The 15,699-nt window shown below is 40.3% G+C and overlaps 1 protein-coding gene across 1 annotated transcript; it reads right to left on the reverse strand.

The window, feature by feature from the left end:
* Positions 1 to 1,828: 1,828 nt before the first annotated feature.
* Positions 1,829 to 13,938, reverse strand: SERPINE3 (serpin family E member 3). Its single transcript, XM_042449799.1, has 9 exons — positions 13,894 to 13,938; positions 12,793 to 13,091; positions 11,208 to 11,441; positions 10,171 to 10,368; positions 7,226 to 7,424; positions 6,497 to 6,597; positions 4,755 to 4,841; positions 2,773 to 2,856; positions 1,829 to 1,935 (listed from the first exon to the last, which is right to left on the reverse strand). The coding sequence occupies exons 2-9, from the start codon at positions 13,055 to 13,057 to the stop codon at positions 1,892 to 1,894; spliced, it is 1,212 nt and encodes a 403-aa protein (XP_042305733.1). The 5' UTR covers positions 13,058 to 13,091; positions 13,894 to 13,938; the 3' UTR covers positions 1,829 to 1,891.
* Positions 13,939 to 15,699: the final 1,761 nt, after the last annotated feature.

The raw sequence follows: 15,699 nt of genomic DNA on the forward strand, positions 1-15,699 counted from the left end.
AAGGTATGGGGGCATTTTCACCATGTTCCCCACTCACATCATTTTAATCTCAGGAGAGGCCTGCTTTAAAAAAATCAAGAAGTGAAGGGGATGCAAATCCCAGTAATTTCTGGTTCTTAGAAAACCCAAACCCTGTTCTGGGCTTAAAATATAGCTTCAGGGTCCTCAAAACATTTGGTGCCCTCTAGAGGATATTTGGTATGAGATCCAGCATAGCATAGTGGTTTGAGCATTGGTCTAGGCCAGAGTTCGAATCTCCGCTTGGCCAGAGAAATCCACTCAGCTTCAGATGATGGCAATGTCAAACCACCTCTGAAGAAATGTACCAAGAAAACTTTATGATAGGGTCGCCATATGTCAGAAAAGACTTGAAGGCACACAACCACCACCACCACCACCACTCAGAATATTTTGAGGGATAATATGTTGTGTGTGTGTGTGTGAAAGAGAGAGAGAGAGAGAGAGAGAGGGATGCAGCAGTGTGTGTGTGACTCCGGCAGTTGTTCACTCCAATGTAGAACATTAGAATCAAGAGACCTCAAGGGCCATCCAGTCCAGTCCCCTGCCATGCATGTAGGGAGATCTTGTAGCACTACAAACTCTACGAAAGCTCATGCTGCCAATGTCTTTCTTTCAGTTAGCCTCAAAGGTGCTACAAGATCTCTCTACGTAGTGATTCTACAGACTAAAAGGGCTATATTTTGAATTCTACCCCTACCATGCAGGAAGTCACACCCATGAATACATGTTTCCTGCTTGCAGAAGGAACCAAATAAGTGCTTTTACCTGGGGAGTTTCAAATTCTAAAACCCATCCAGAAATACAATAGCTCCCAGTGGACACAACCAAATAATCTGACCCAAATTACAATTGGCAGTTCAATTAACTAGTCGTCCAGGAAAACTGAGGCAGTGGAAGAGAACTTTTGGCTCTTCGGATATTTGGGCCTACCACTCCCATTAGCTCTGATGAGCATGGCCTTTGGCAAGATACTGTGGAAGCTGCAGTTCAAAATACCTGGTAAGATACAGGTTCAGTGCGACCAGCATACAATTTACGCCTGCTGAGGCAATGGGGATTTGTGTACTGAGTATCTGGAAATAACGGCATTGTTTACAAATTTTAATTACTATTAGAAGGTGCTTGTGATAAGATTGAAATGGAATTGATATGGTAATCAAACTAATTTGATAAGCCATAATTCTATAGTTTCTCAAGGTGTTCGTTTTTAACACATAGGAGCACATAGTTTGTCACGAGGCCTTCCTCCAGATTTTTGCTGTTTGCAGCATGCCAAGAAGATGCAGAGACCAAGGAAAATCTCCAACAAGTGCCTTGTGGGGCTGTGGGTTGTCTTGTTGTCTCAGAGTCAGAAGCAGAAATCCTGGGCATTTAGTACACCATCCTTTGACCAATTATTTGTCGGAAAGAAGACTTTTCCAAGAGCCGCTAAGAAAAATATTTGTAAAAAGGGCTCCTTAGAAGATTCCCACATCTTTTCTGCAATAGGTATAAAAGACGCAAGGATAGGGTCACTGCTGGTTTGAAAAGGTCTAAGGGAAAAATGTTAAGTTAAGAAACCATTTTCCTCTTCACATCACCATTTTACTGGTTGTCTTTTTGGAAAACATCCATAACTGGATTAACAGGACTGGAAAGCATGTGTAGTTCTGTCTTAAGGTGTTCTGTCAAAGATGATAACTACTATGAACACAACAAGGTCACCCTACACATGGCAAAACACATTATTTTTTATTTACAAGTCTAGGATTTCCCCCATCCCCTGCTCCCTCTTGATGTTCACAAGATGGAAAATGTGCCATTTAAACAAAGCATTGTGTGATTTAATGATATGAGAAAGCAAAGAGATGGACATGTGGCTTTGACATGCTTATTCTGTAGGATTTGTAAGTCTTCCTATGAAGAGAATTGAACCTGTGAAGAAGAAAATTATACTTTGTTTATTAAGATTGAGTTTAAGCTTTAGCAATAACTAACACAGCAATGCTTACATACATATAGTTTTTCTTATACAATGGAATAAGCATCTGTAAGTGAACCAGGAGTAAAATTTAGGGCATATTTAAAACATAATATGCTGATAACCTTTAGATGCTTGGAACTAAGAAGTTTGTAGTTTATGTACTATAGAATATAATTCTTTATGTAACATAGCCAACATCAAAAAGGCACTTCTAAGTGAGCAAGTAACCAGTTTTGAACAGGGTATTAAAATGAATTAGATATACCCCAGAATTGTTGTCTCATTCATTAATATTTTACTTGGCCTAATTTCTGAAGAGAGGTGACTTACTTCATAGGGCTCCCAATACATGTGTCTGAAACTGCTTATTTGGAAGTATCAATTCCAAGTAGGAAATTTTATTTGAAAAGTCTGACATGTGGCTATTGGTATGGTGATTTTGCAAGACTGCATTTTGTTACACTCATATACCATGCTTCTAGCAGCAGTATATAAATGAGACAAAAACAAGTGACTAAATACAGATAGGCTAAAATTAGAAGAGTATAATTAAAAAACACAAACTTGATCACTTTGGTTGTTCACATTGCATCCTTATTTAAAAGGAAAGCAGGGGATATGCACATGCATATCTGATCTATAAAAAACAATGATCTGCAAATACTAGTTTTCTAAAGTACAGAATTTGTTTCATAGATTTTCAAGCTGTGTTGGATATTAAAAGATGCCAGAAATGTTTTGCTATCATAATAATGACATCTTATAGATAAATTTTAACTTATGCTTACCTGTACTGGCTTGCCATAGGAGGAAATTAAAAGGTCTATCGGCTTTGAAGACAGGAGCCCGGGATCTTTTTAGCAACACCATAGCTGTGTCATAAAAGAATCAGTGAATGGCTGGTTTCATTATTTCCCTTTGTTCAATTTCAGTTGGCTCACAAAAGAAAATCAAAATTAATTATCTCTCTAAGCTTTTGAATGTGTATCTGTCCCAGTTTCGGTAAGAAGATTTCATAGAGTGGTGTTAATGTGTAGGTTCCAACCAGCTGGTCATGCACTCTAGCATCTCTCTATTGCATCTCTTTCTCCCCTACTCAGGTTTTCCACCTCCTCTCCACTGACAGTCATTTTTTGGGGGGTGGGGGTGGGTTGTATTTGTTTGTTTGATTGATTTTACTTCTACAGATCTTCCACTTTCCTGAAACTTGCTGATAACTCCTCCCCACTTTTCTTTTGGTGGAGAGCATTTCATTTTAACTACAGAGGGACCAGCTTTTCTAGGCCTTTTGTTCACATTCAGTCAATCTTATACCTTTCAGTATTTCACAGATGAAATCTAGGACACATGTGGTCAAGACAGCAAAAATTACTAAAGAGGAGGAACCCACAAACTACGAGATGCTGCAGAAGTTTGCTTTCTCCTGAGACTTCTAGGAAGGGCAAGATTCTGCCTCTCTTCTGCTGAGTTAACTGAGTAGAAAGCATTTCTGCATTTTGAAATTAGTTTGTCACAATTAAAGTAAGCTGAGAAAAAAGAGGGGAAAGTGAAAAGAGGACAGAGGGGCTGGAACATTTGTTAAAGTGGTTGAAGAAGTAGGGTGACAGAGGATTAATAGGGGTCTGACCCTGCCAAAATGGGACAATTGGAGGGTATGCAGTCTTCTAGCCAGCTTAATCAATGGCAAAGGATGGCAAGAGTCCAGTAGCATTGAGAGGGCTACATGTTTATCACCCCCATATTAAACCAAAATTGTGGGAAGTACTTAAAAGATAAACAAAGGCCTATGAAGTTTTGTAACAGCATCCTAAGGGTCCTTTTGCATTACATAACTATAGTGTTAATGATTCCACTTTAACTGATGTGGCAGCTTGGCAAATAGTCAGCCAGCAAGCCAGCTATGGAATCCTATGATTTGCAATTTAATAAGAAGTACGTATAATTTTCAGCCAGAGAGCTTTTGGAGTGCTCTGACCAAATTACCAATCCTATGATTCTGTAGGAATCAGACATGGTGGTTAAAGTGGAATCACAGCGGTATAAGTATGTTGTGGTGTGAAAAGGCCTCAAGCCAATTCCTCATTTCCACTATTCTGCTTGCACTTGCCTCAGTCATCTCTTGCTCTATAGTTTGGACTGTTGTGTGAATTGGTTTCAGTCTTGCAGCTCGGTAGTGTTAGACTCTTCAGCTACTGGTCTTACGTAGGAGTTGCCTTTTGATAGCTGGCATAGTTGTGAAACACACCACCAGAATTTCTCTCCCCATGGCTATTACACCCAGTACAAGCACTATATTACTGGCATGTTAGGGCAGTCTACAACATGGCAGGCAAGCAAGAATCTCCTGCAAGCAGTGCCAGTCTTGCCATAGTGAAATGTTAGCCCAGGCATAGCCTGTTTGCTACTCCTTCCATCATACATTGCTCTCTGGCTTCTCCTTGGACAGTCATTGCACCCTGAGGTCTAATTCTAGTGGCAGCACAAAGTCCCTCCACCATGCCTTTGAACTGTGTAGATATGTGGTTTGTACCTTCAAGCTGCCTGTTGATGGCTACCCCATAAAATTCATAGGATTTTCTTAGGCAAAGAATATTTAGAGGTGGTTTTGCCAGTTCATTCCTCTGAAAGATAACATCCTAGAACATCCTGTTGGCAATCTGCCTGCCCAGAAGAATCAGATATGGGAAATGCAAGGAACTGTTTGTGGATGGAACACAATTTATTGTATCTACTATCATACAGATTAACGCAGGAACAGTCTGTGTTTTACCTGTAACACCCGAGGCTCTTGTACCATCTTCTGTCACTTCAATCTTCGCTTTGTGGATGGCTTCTGAGATATAAAGATTTCCTTGTTCTAGTAAACAAAACTATCAATAAGTATTATATTTGTCAATGCAAACCGAAGACAGTTTTACTTAATAAAGAGTGATTAGGGGTATGTCACATATAGATTGGGAGATGGAACCACAGAGAGTCCTGTGACATCTTAGACCAATATGTTGGTTTTACTGCAACAGAGCTGCAACACTACCCCCTTTGAAGACTGGAAGCTGAGCATCAAATTGCTCAGTCAAGACCTATGGAGACAGTTGTCTGTTGTAATTTAGGAGAATGGAATAATGGATTATGGAAGTTACAGAATTTCCTTCTGGAAAGTATAATGTAATTGTATTGCATCGAGCGTCATTTCAGAGTTACGTGCTACACTGAGTGTTGTGCAAGTGGACGTCCGCATTTACAATGAGACTGCCTGTTTCTCTCTTCTCCCTTCATATTCCAACTCTGCTCCAAAGGGTTCCTAACAATCTGAAACAATTTTTGTCTATGTGTGGGTAGGAGGCATGAAGGAAAAGGAGGAGAAACTGTTTTACAAGCAGCTTCCATTCTTCTGGCAAAATATGTTGGATATAAATCAGTAGGGTGAAACTGTACCCTTGCCCAACTTGCTACCCTTCAGTTGTTTTTAACTACAGCGTTATTGGTTGTGATGGCTGAGCTGATCAGAACTGCAGTTCAAAATATCAGGAGAACAAATGACTCAAAAGGGCTGTTGTAGTATATAGGACTCCATCCTCCTCTGTGCATCTATAAGTCTGTGGCTAATGTTGGGGACTTTGGAGTTTATCAAACAGGACGGGAGGCTCTCAATTTTGAAAGAGAAGATAGCGAGGTCAATTCAAAAATTCACGTAATTATGTGATTACTTATCACACCTTAAATTCGCTGTAATGGCCTCCCCGAACGCGACCCAGATTCTGTGCAAAGTAAGCCATCCCATCGGTGGGCTCTTAATTGCAAATTGGCACCCTTGCGCATGCTCAGTGAGACTCCAGATGACTGGAGCATAGCATATTTAGGCAAGTGAGAGAGAGGAACCAAGGAACCCCACAATTTGCAAAAGAGGTTGGAGGGGGACGGGAAGAATGGTTGAAAAAACATGCTCTATTCATGTTAAAACGAGCATATATTCACTCTTGTCGCATTAAAATGTGAATATAATGCTTATCCAATAGCTCTTGGTCCATGCCTCTTAATTAGCAGGCAGCAGCCCCCCTCAGCAATGCTGAAGGACAAGCGGAAGCAAAATTGAAGCGGAATTGCAGCATGGCTTCATGGGAACCCCCCCCCCTTTCAAATTGATGTGTGTGTGAATTAGGACCAAAGGAAGCATGTACACCACACCAAACAACAAGACACTGAGTGCAAAGTTGCCTAGGAACAGAGTTTGTGACTCCGCTAGTTCACAGAATTTACTTAACTGTGGATTGACGCATGATTGCATCCCGAGTGCGCTCGGACTGCCAGTGATCGCGTGTGGTAACCTTTCATGCAATAACATGAATACGCATGATTGCGTTCAGGATGACACTGGATTATACTTCCAATTTCAATCGTGTGATATCCTCCTCTGTCACCACTTTTGAGTTATTGGTTCTTTTATGCTGAATTGTTGACACAAAAGATGCCCCAATACATTGATCAAACACATGAGGCACACAGTAGACATACCTGAAATGCCTTTAAAATCTGCCCTAACTGGATCAAACATATCTGTGATTCCCAATGCAGGTAAAACCATCTTTAGGTCCAAGTGGTTTTGAATCTTGAATCTGGAAAGATATTAAATTGATAATTTTTAAAACGTTTAGGCCACTTACAAACTGCCCTGCCTATGTTTTGCTCTCTGTTATCACCCGTCTCCTTCTATAATGTGTGAGAATGTGTGTGTATTGTTTGTTTCTCATGTACATCCAAGACTTCAGAATTTAGACACCTAAAATGTGGCATGGAAACTAGAGGGACTGTAGGGAATTATTTTGCTTTCAAAATGGATTAATTACTTTTCATTAATTAAATTCTGTCTGTAGTCTGCAGTATCATCTAGTCACCAGGTGGCAGGCATCCCTAACCTTCCTGAGATATGATGCTAAAAGCAGGTATGGAACAGTCATTTTGTTTCACATATCATAATCAGAAAATATCTTGGCTGTCAATTTTGAAGACTTTCTCCTAACCTGAATTTACTGTCTTGCAGGTTTGCTGAATAATCTGAAACCTAGAGGTTTAGACTAGTTTGATGCTGTCCTTTATGCATACTACACATTTGTCCCCTTTTCCTTACTGCAATCATATTCACAGCTATTCTGTCTACCACTCCAACCATATCCCTAAGTCAGAAGAAAATAAGTCCTGATCCTTAAAAAAGACCATGCAACTATACATACATTAACACTTTACCTGGGGAGAAAGATATCCATCTTTGTTCTTCTCAAGCTATTGGACCACAGTGGGAAGGTTTGAACTGAGAGGTATGATTCAGCTGCAGCTAGAGACATCCTTCGATTGGATGGAAGAACTACAAACATACTGACTGTTTCCCCCAAATAGGGCAATTCAATTACACTGATCCGTTCCAGAGAATCTATTAGAAATTCACCTGCAGGTTGGAAAACAAATATTCCGTTTAGCTTCCAAGTATGTTCAATCTGATTTGAATACCTTGGGTCAGAAAGCCCTTTTTGTACAGGTTGAGTCTGTCTCCCTTAACTGGAATTCTGAAACTGAAACTATTCCAAAAGCTAAAACTTTTTTCATGGATGGCTGGGATAGTGACATGTTTGTTTTCTGACAGCAGTGTATACAAACTTTGTTTCATGCACAAAATAATTAAAATATTATGTATAAAGCTACCTCCAGTCTATGTGTATGAGGTGTATATGAACAAAATGAATTTTATTTTTAGACTTGGGTCCCATTTCCAAGATATATCATTATGTACGTATATGCAAACACAGATATTCCCAAATCCAAAAAAAAAAAAATCTGAGATTCAAAACACTTCAAGTTCCAAACATTTCAAATAAGGGAGACTCAACCTGTAGTAGTAATAACAAGCCTTAAGATTTGTATCGGATTTCAAAAATATCCGAAGTGCTTTATAAGTGTTTTACCTAATTGTAGATTCTAATCCTTTCAGCAGCCCTCTAAATCAGGGATGGGAACTATGTGGATCTCCAGATCTTATTGAACTGCAACTCTCATGATTCCTAGGCAGTATAGTTAATGGTGAGGAATGTTGGAAGTTGTAGTTGGGAGGACTACTCCTGCTCTAACATATTATTATTCACCCACTCATGCTGCAGAGTAAGGAACTGTATCTGACTTTTTAAGGCCAACTAAACATGAATTGTCTTGGTAGTCCTAATTAGAACAGACCCATTGCATCCGTTGTCGAATCAACCTTATTATTAATTCAGTGGCCTTACTTTAGCTGAGACTAACAAAGGATTCAGATGCTAGTGAGTTCCTGGCAGAGGTGAGATTCAAACTAGGGACTTACTGATTTCCAGCAAGCAGTCTGTTGGCCACAATATGACCCTACCTCTATAATGCAATGTACCCAAACTTGTGTCCCCAGGTAATAGAGTGCATGTTTAACCTTGGATTTTACCGAGTAAAATACACCAGCAAAGCACTGTTCAAAAGCTCATGTGAAATCATAAGGGCATTAGGTACAACTCCCTGTCCAGGACTGTGATGAAAATAAGAAAATGACAGATTTCTACTTGTAATTCTTGATCTCAGGGTGTATGTTTCCTCAGTACAATTTTAATGACAAGAGATGTACTTGTTTGCAACACAAAATCAGTACTGATGCCACAAGTACCTTGACTGTGTCTTATAGAATCCATATGCACACAATTTTCAGGTGAGATACAATTGTTCAGACAGATGCTTTACTGTGGATATTTTGTCAAGCTATGTGAGAACTGAGCTGAAACAGTCGCCACGTGAGGACTGTGTAATCTTGAAACATTTGGTGCTAAAATTAGCCCTTGGCTTTCACTTTTAAAATTCTAGTTTCCTTCCCTTTTGGTAATCCATACAAGATTAAACATTTAAGAAGCTTGCACTTCCAAGTACATCCCCCTCTGAAATTTTGAGGATATATATTAGCTGACATTAATTCTTTGACATGCAAGCGGGTCAAACCAACTTGCTTTGCATTTCTGGAAACAGAATTGTGCCAAATATTTGGTGCCAAACAAGAAGGTTGTTTTGGGAGGGAGGAGGGGAGATTATAAAATATTTTCCCCAAGCCCTTTTTCTTCTTGTTGTTTGTTCACTAGCTCTTTCATGTATTTTTATTACACTTTTATTTTGTTTTGTCTTCCATGTTCTGGAGGTAGCATGATTCAACCAACTGGGAACCAGGTTGCCAAAAGGATGATGTCACATTCCCACAATATTATGACACCAATTCAGAGTAAAGACAACACTTGACTGACATAGCTAGGCAACTGCCACAGAAACATCCAGCTTTTCAAAAAGCAGGCAAGCCATGTCTGGTCTGAGAGTGACAGCTCTCTCTTTCTAGGCAAAAGTGGCTGCTCTCAAAGTAAGCAAGCTAAGCTATTTCTCCAAAGCTCCCAGTACTACAACTGCAACCTAGGCTGAAGAAAGGGAGCTTCTCTCTCTCTCTTCTTAAATCTCTCTTCTTAAATCAAAATACAAGTTTACATGCACACACATTTGCAAATGCACACACAAAACAGTGAGCATTCCAAAGAGCCATCCTTTTCAACAATTTGTTATCCATCGCCTTTCTCCAGATGTCAATCAGAAAGTTTTTAGCTGTCATGCAGACTTAATTTTAATGCTCTGGTTTGACAATAGTAGGGCTCTCCTTGCATTTTGCAGAGACTTCCAGCACAACAGCTGGTGCCACTGGCATATTCCTTGGTGGTTTCTCCCCCTTTCAGCTTCCTTCTAACAATGAATATGTAGAAACCCATTTCTCCATGTGGACATCATTACAGAGCAAGGGTGTAAGATTCGTGGCTTTCAAGTTGATGTAAGACTACAAATATAACCATCCTTCATTTCTGGTTAGGGATGATGGGCGCTTCAGTCCAACATTATCCAGTGGAGGCTGGTGGCTCCATGTCAGTGGAGCAGTGAAACTACTCCATGTTTTAGCCCAAAGTTTAAAGGTGTTATCCAAAATCCTGAAACTCCTTTGGCCTAAAACCTGGACTGGATTCACCAAGTTTCAAAATCTTGGATGTACTGAGGAAACGGACATGGAAACCACCAGCCACCCTGACATCATCTGGAGAGTCACACATTTCCCAGCCCTGTTCTACAGACTGGGGGAGTTGCAACAAACCTGATATAATTACCATAATTGACTTCTGCACAGAGATACAAGGTAGGCACTTTCAGAGTAATGCCTTCTGTAGTAGTAAAGGACAAGGACTGGGTATCTGTGAAGGTGAATTTCCTTTGCCAAGTGCTTTTGAAGTACATGGTGCTCACCACTGCTACCTGGTTAAGGGGAGAATCAATGGTCTCCAAGGACAGGCAGTTTTCTTCTCCATCTATAAAAAAAGAAGAGACCCAAATAATGAAGGCTATTTTGCAAGAAAATTTGAATTTAACACAGTTATCCTGCTGGAGCTGAAACTGTTTAGAATTAAAAATGTCTTTTTTAAAATAGAGTTTGAGTTTGCATATTGACTGGCCCTCGTAGCAATCTGGAAAGCAACCTCATTTATCAGATCTGTCAGATGTCTCATGTCTGTTATCTGAATGGCCCTGAAAAGTCTAATTGAACCAAGAGAGTGCAATTTCTGTGTCAGCTTTCCTGGCATAAGTAAAGCAAAGCCACAATCAAAGTCTGATGACCATGTTCAGCTCAAAAATAGAAACAGTGATGGTGTAGGAGCCTAACTTTGCATGTGTTTGTCCCTGGTGAGATAATGAAGCCACTATTTCTTCCATACTCAAATTACAACAGGATGATCAGAGGCAGTTGTCATGAGGAAGGATACCCCATATTGCAACTTGCTGCTGTGCTGTTTTTACTGGAGATGCTAAGCACTGGATCAAGGTTTTCACTTCTAAAACATATACTTTGTACCGATCAGCTGTGAGCCATTTCTTGGAAAGAAATTTCTGAGCTGGGTAGAATTGCTGGCAGTAAAAGTTCATTAAGCCCCTGGAGATACTAAACATTGTAATTCACCTCTCTACCCCTTGCCCTGCCATCTATCCTTCATTTCTTTTATTCCAATACTACTCAGACCATTCCATGTATTTCCTGAAGAAAGGCTATTCAGGTTTCATTGTGCTTGGCTCAAGTTATCTGGTGCTAAATCTGTGGCTTTTAAAGTCTGCATAATAAAGTCACCAAATGGGGACATTGTCATCACTTTACCTCCAATATTTGTGGCGATCCATTCATTTATCTGTGTTGCAGTCCTGTTGGGCTCGCTGAAGTTAGTTTGCTGCACTATGTTGTTTGCCCAAAAGGCAACATGCTGAAGAAACTGAGGCGAAAGACGTATTCCAGCCTGTACAAAAAAGGCACAGGCCAACTGGGCTACAGGGCCCTGTTTGGAGTTGGTTACTTCTTTATACACCTTGTGCAAGAACTCCCGCATGTCCTGATCTAAGAATAGACAATAACCAGTGGTTATAATACTTTTGGAAAAGGGGAAAACACACTGTGACCTCACCCCCAAAAAAGTGTTGCTACCAAACAGTATTGATGGTCAACCCTATGATCTCTAGAAGGCCATTTCAGAGAATGCACAATAGTTTATGGCTAGTGTGATGGGGAGAGCCAGCACGGCACAGTGGTTTCAGCACTGGACTATGACACTGGAAACCAGGGTTCAGTTACCCACTCAGCTCAGAAAACCCATTGGATGACCATGGGTGAGTCATATATTCTCAGCCCCAGAAAACCCCATGATAGGTTTGCCTTAGGGTCACCATAAGTTGGAAACAACTTGAAAGTGGAACACATTCCCTCAGAGTGTGGTGGTCTCCTTCTTTGGAGGTAGGGTGCAAACTTGTTCTCTGCTACCCCAGATAGTAGGACTAGGTCTAATGGTCTTAAGTTACAGGAGAGTAGATTTCAATTGAACATTATAAGGAACTTCTTGACAGCAAGAGCAGTTCAACAATGGAACCAATTGTATAGAGAGATAGCGGAGTCTCTTTCTCAGGAGGCTGGAGATCCTGCATTGAGCAAGGGATGGACTCCATGGCCCAAGAGGCCCCTTCTAGCTCCATGACTCTATGACCTCTTCCTGACAGTTATCTGAGACAGTTTTCTGGTTCCTTGCTCTGAGATTAATCAGTTCCTCTACAAACAGAGAAAAGGTAAAATACACCAAAGAACAGATGCGATGGTGGTGCACCAGTTCCACAAGATTTCCCGATGAGCAGTAGTTTACTTGAGCAATGCAGGCATCCCATGTTTGAGAACCAAGCTGTATAATAAAAATAAGGCAAGCTTTCCTCCAAGTTCCTTATATTATCAAACAATTAGTATAGGAAAACATGTTGTGCCCTGAACCTGTAGAAAATGAGTTACATACTACCTTTTTTGGGGGGGGGGGGGGTGTGACATGTGAACTCTGTGGGCAAAGCTATTTTTCAGGATCTTCTCAAAAGGGGAAATGTGTTTTTGTTGCAATATAGCTGAATTTTTAAAAATTAAGCTTTTAGATTTTGAGATTTCTAAGCTCAGTTTTGAAAAGAGGCACAATGTTGGTTATATATGAAAAACAGCTATAAAATACATCCATCCAACAATTGTCCAAATAGCTCTTGACTCAAACATGGAAAAAGAATACCACATTAGACCCTGCAAGTATACAGTTAAAAACAGAAACTCCTCAGGGTTTGGGGGGTTTTTTTGCATGGTTTTTCCTGATTCAGGGAAAGGTGCAAGATAAACGTTAGTGGCATGTAGTCGTAATTGAAAAGCAGCTTTTTCAACCGTCTCTTACCACAAGTGTTGTATCCGAGAGCACGCTTCAGCTGGGCAAAGGTGTTCCCTTGAGCACCAAACTGCAGGAGTCCCAAGGAAAGAGAAATGCTTGCTGGAGAAATAACAAGGTTAGTTCTGTTATCAAGCTCTGCTAAGCGTTGGAAAAGATTGAGGGCAAACTCAGTATTCAGGTTCTTCGGATCATTATAGTGGTGGTCACAGCTTCCAATGTTCAACGACCAAAGTGACAGAAGGAGGAGGATAGTGTCAGAGGGGGACAGCATGAAGGCAGGAGGCTGTGCTGCCAGAGGATCGCACCTGCAACCAGAAAAGAAGAAACTCAGCTCCTGATGCAAATGAAAACTGAAGCATTGTCTTGCCCTAACATTTCTAATGGCAAAAAGTCTCCCACTCCTCTCAGTCTCTCACACAGGGGAAATATCCCTGAACATTTACTTGTTCATACTGTACACATTGAAAATATAATAACCTGGAGTAAATAACCAATTGGTTTTTGTGTGTGCGCTACAGTGGTGCCTGGGGGGAAAAGGGGTATAAAATTGGAAGGACATGACAAAAATACACAAACACTAAAGGTATAAAAACTAAGCTCCTTGACAATGACAGTATGCAGAGAAATAGCTGTGTTAGTCTGGAATATCAATAAGCAATGGGATCTTGTAGTACCTCTGAGACTAACTGAGTGAATGAAGTTGTAGCATAAGCTTTCATAGACTTGGTCTATTTCCTTAGATGTATGATAGTAAATGTTGTTTCAACTCTACAGGCAGCAGGATTACTTCCAATGCTATTTTAAAATCTCAGGTAAAAGAATAAACCTTACTTGCCAACCAGATACAACAGCCCTTGAGGGTTCTCTCTATGCACCTGAAATTAACTCTTTCAGAAATATTGATTTTATTTTATTTTATTTTATTTAGGATATCTATAACCTGCCTTTCTCCCAAAATGGGATTCAAGGCAGCATAAACCAATTTAAAAAGACAGAACCAAAACACTGATTACAAAAGTTTCACTTCAGAATTTAAAGTAAATGTTGAGCACCTTTTCTTTTTTCTCTTCTTTACAAAGCAAAAATAAATTCCTCCAGTTTACTTACTGGGTAAGCTGGGCTGGATGCTGTGCCGGAGTCCTGAAAGGTCTGCTTTTGGTCTGTCCCTTTCTATAATATATAATGAAGTAGGGTCTTAGTCATAAGACCACGGTGAAAGGGATAGTCCGCGATCATGGTCTCTTGTCGGCGATGTCTGTACCACCCTGTCCAAATTCCTGTAGGCTCTATAGGGAGTCAGGCAAAGGGGCATGTTACTACTCCAGCAAATCCCAAGCAAGGAACAAAAAGGTACTGATGGAGAAAGAGCCAGCAAGCACAGTCCAAGCCTCAATAGGCGTGTGACCTCTTTCTACTCGGAAAGTCTCACCTACTGGTATCACTTCCCTCCTCTCCCCATCACCCTGGTGTACTGTTTTTAAAACATTCCATAGATTTCTCATTTGCTAGTGGAAGGAAGGAAGGAAGGAAGGAAGGAAGGAAGGAAGGAAGGAAGGAAGGAAGGAATTGTACCTGATGGGTACCAAGTGTATCTGGATGCAGTAGATAGAGAAGCTGCAGCTGCTGCAATTTTTTATTGCTTCTATCAAGTATCAAGAACACCTCCAAAGAAAGACAACCCACCTAAGAGATTATTTTTGACGCTATTCTTGAGCTGTGCCTAAGCTTTCCATCTTCCTTTTTGTTTTCTTTTTTCAAGAACTAGGGGGAAGTAAGCAGAAGGATGTATAACACAGATAATGGTTAAGCACTGTGGAACCAGGAGCATGGCAGATTGCTAAAACTGCTCCGGAAAGCTGCTTTGAGTCCAGGGGTTGGAAGAAACACATTACAAGTTATGGAGTTACTTGTAATATTATACTTGGTGTGAAGGGTTAATGAGGGCACAACAAGGTTCTTTTAAGAAAACCACATCACAACAGAGAACATTGCTGCTTCTTTTTACTGTTGTGGCGCATGAGTAATATTTACTCAATAGTTCTAAAATATTGCATTTGGGAAATCATTTTGAAGGATTTGGGGCCATCGACCTGCTTTTTTAAGTAAAGAAAAACTAAAACATTATTAAATGTATTGTGAAAAGGCTATTTAAATAACTAGTAATGACTTATGTTAACTTATTGTTATGTGCCTTCATGTCATTTCTGCCTTGACCCTAAGGGAAACCTACAATAGGCTCCTTGTTAACATATTACTAAGATCAGTAAATTAATTTTTTTAAGGTTAACATCCCAAGCTCTGTTTGAATCCCATTTTGTAAGGCAAATCCTAATCAATCAAACAGTCAGTTCAGGAGTTCATAATCTGGAAACATCTGGAGGGACAAATGCTGTTGGGGAGGAGGTGGCAGTATGAAAACACCTTGCTCCCCCTTGTGTCTTTTAGCATTTCCTAAAGCTAAGTAGCTGAATTTGGTCAGGGGAGATAGCGCAGATGAGAGGCTACTTGGGAGCAGAGTTTAACCACTCTGAATCCTATGTAAGAAAGGTTGTATGAAAATTGAATAAATCTGTACATAAACCATCTGTACCAAGAGATGCTGGCACCTATATGTTGCCTGAATAATTAATTTGTTATAACATATACTTATGGATGTTGTGAAGTAAATTCCATGAAAGGTGTGACCATGTGAACAACATTAGGCTGGATTCGGGAGAAATAAGTAAAATCATGGGCCAATATGAACATAACATGGGAGAATGGTCTGAGTGTTGGACTACAATTCTGGAGACCAGGGTTCGATTCCCACCTGGACCATGAAACTCACTGGATGACCAACCTTGAGTAAGTCACATGCCCTCAGCCTCAGGGGAAGGCAATGGTAAATCTCCTCTGAACAAATCTTGCGAAGAA

This window comes from Sceloporus undulatus, chromosome 1 (assembly GCF_019175285.1).
Source record: "Sceloporus undulatus isolate JIND9_A2432 ecotype Alabama chromosome 1, SceUnd_v1.1, whole genome shotgun sequence".
In the NCBI taxonomy this organism is placed as follows: Eukaryota; Metazoa; Chordata; class Lepidosauria; order Squamata; family Phrynosomatidae; genus Sceloporus; species Sceloporus undulatus.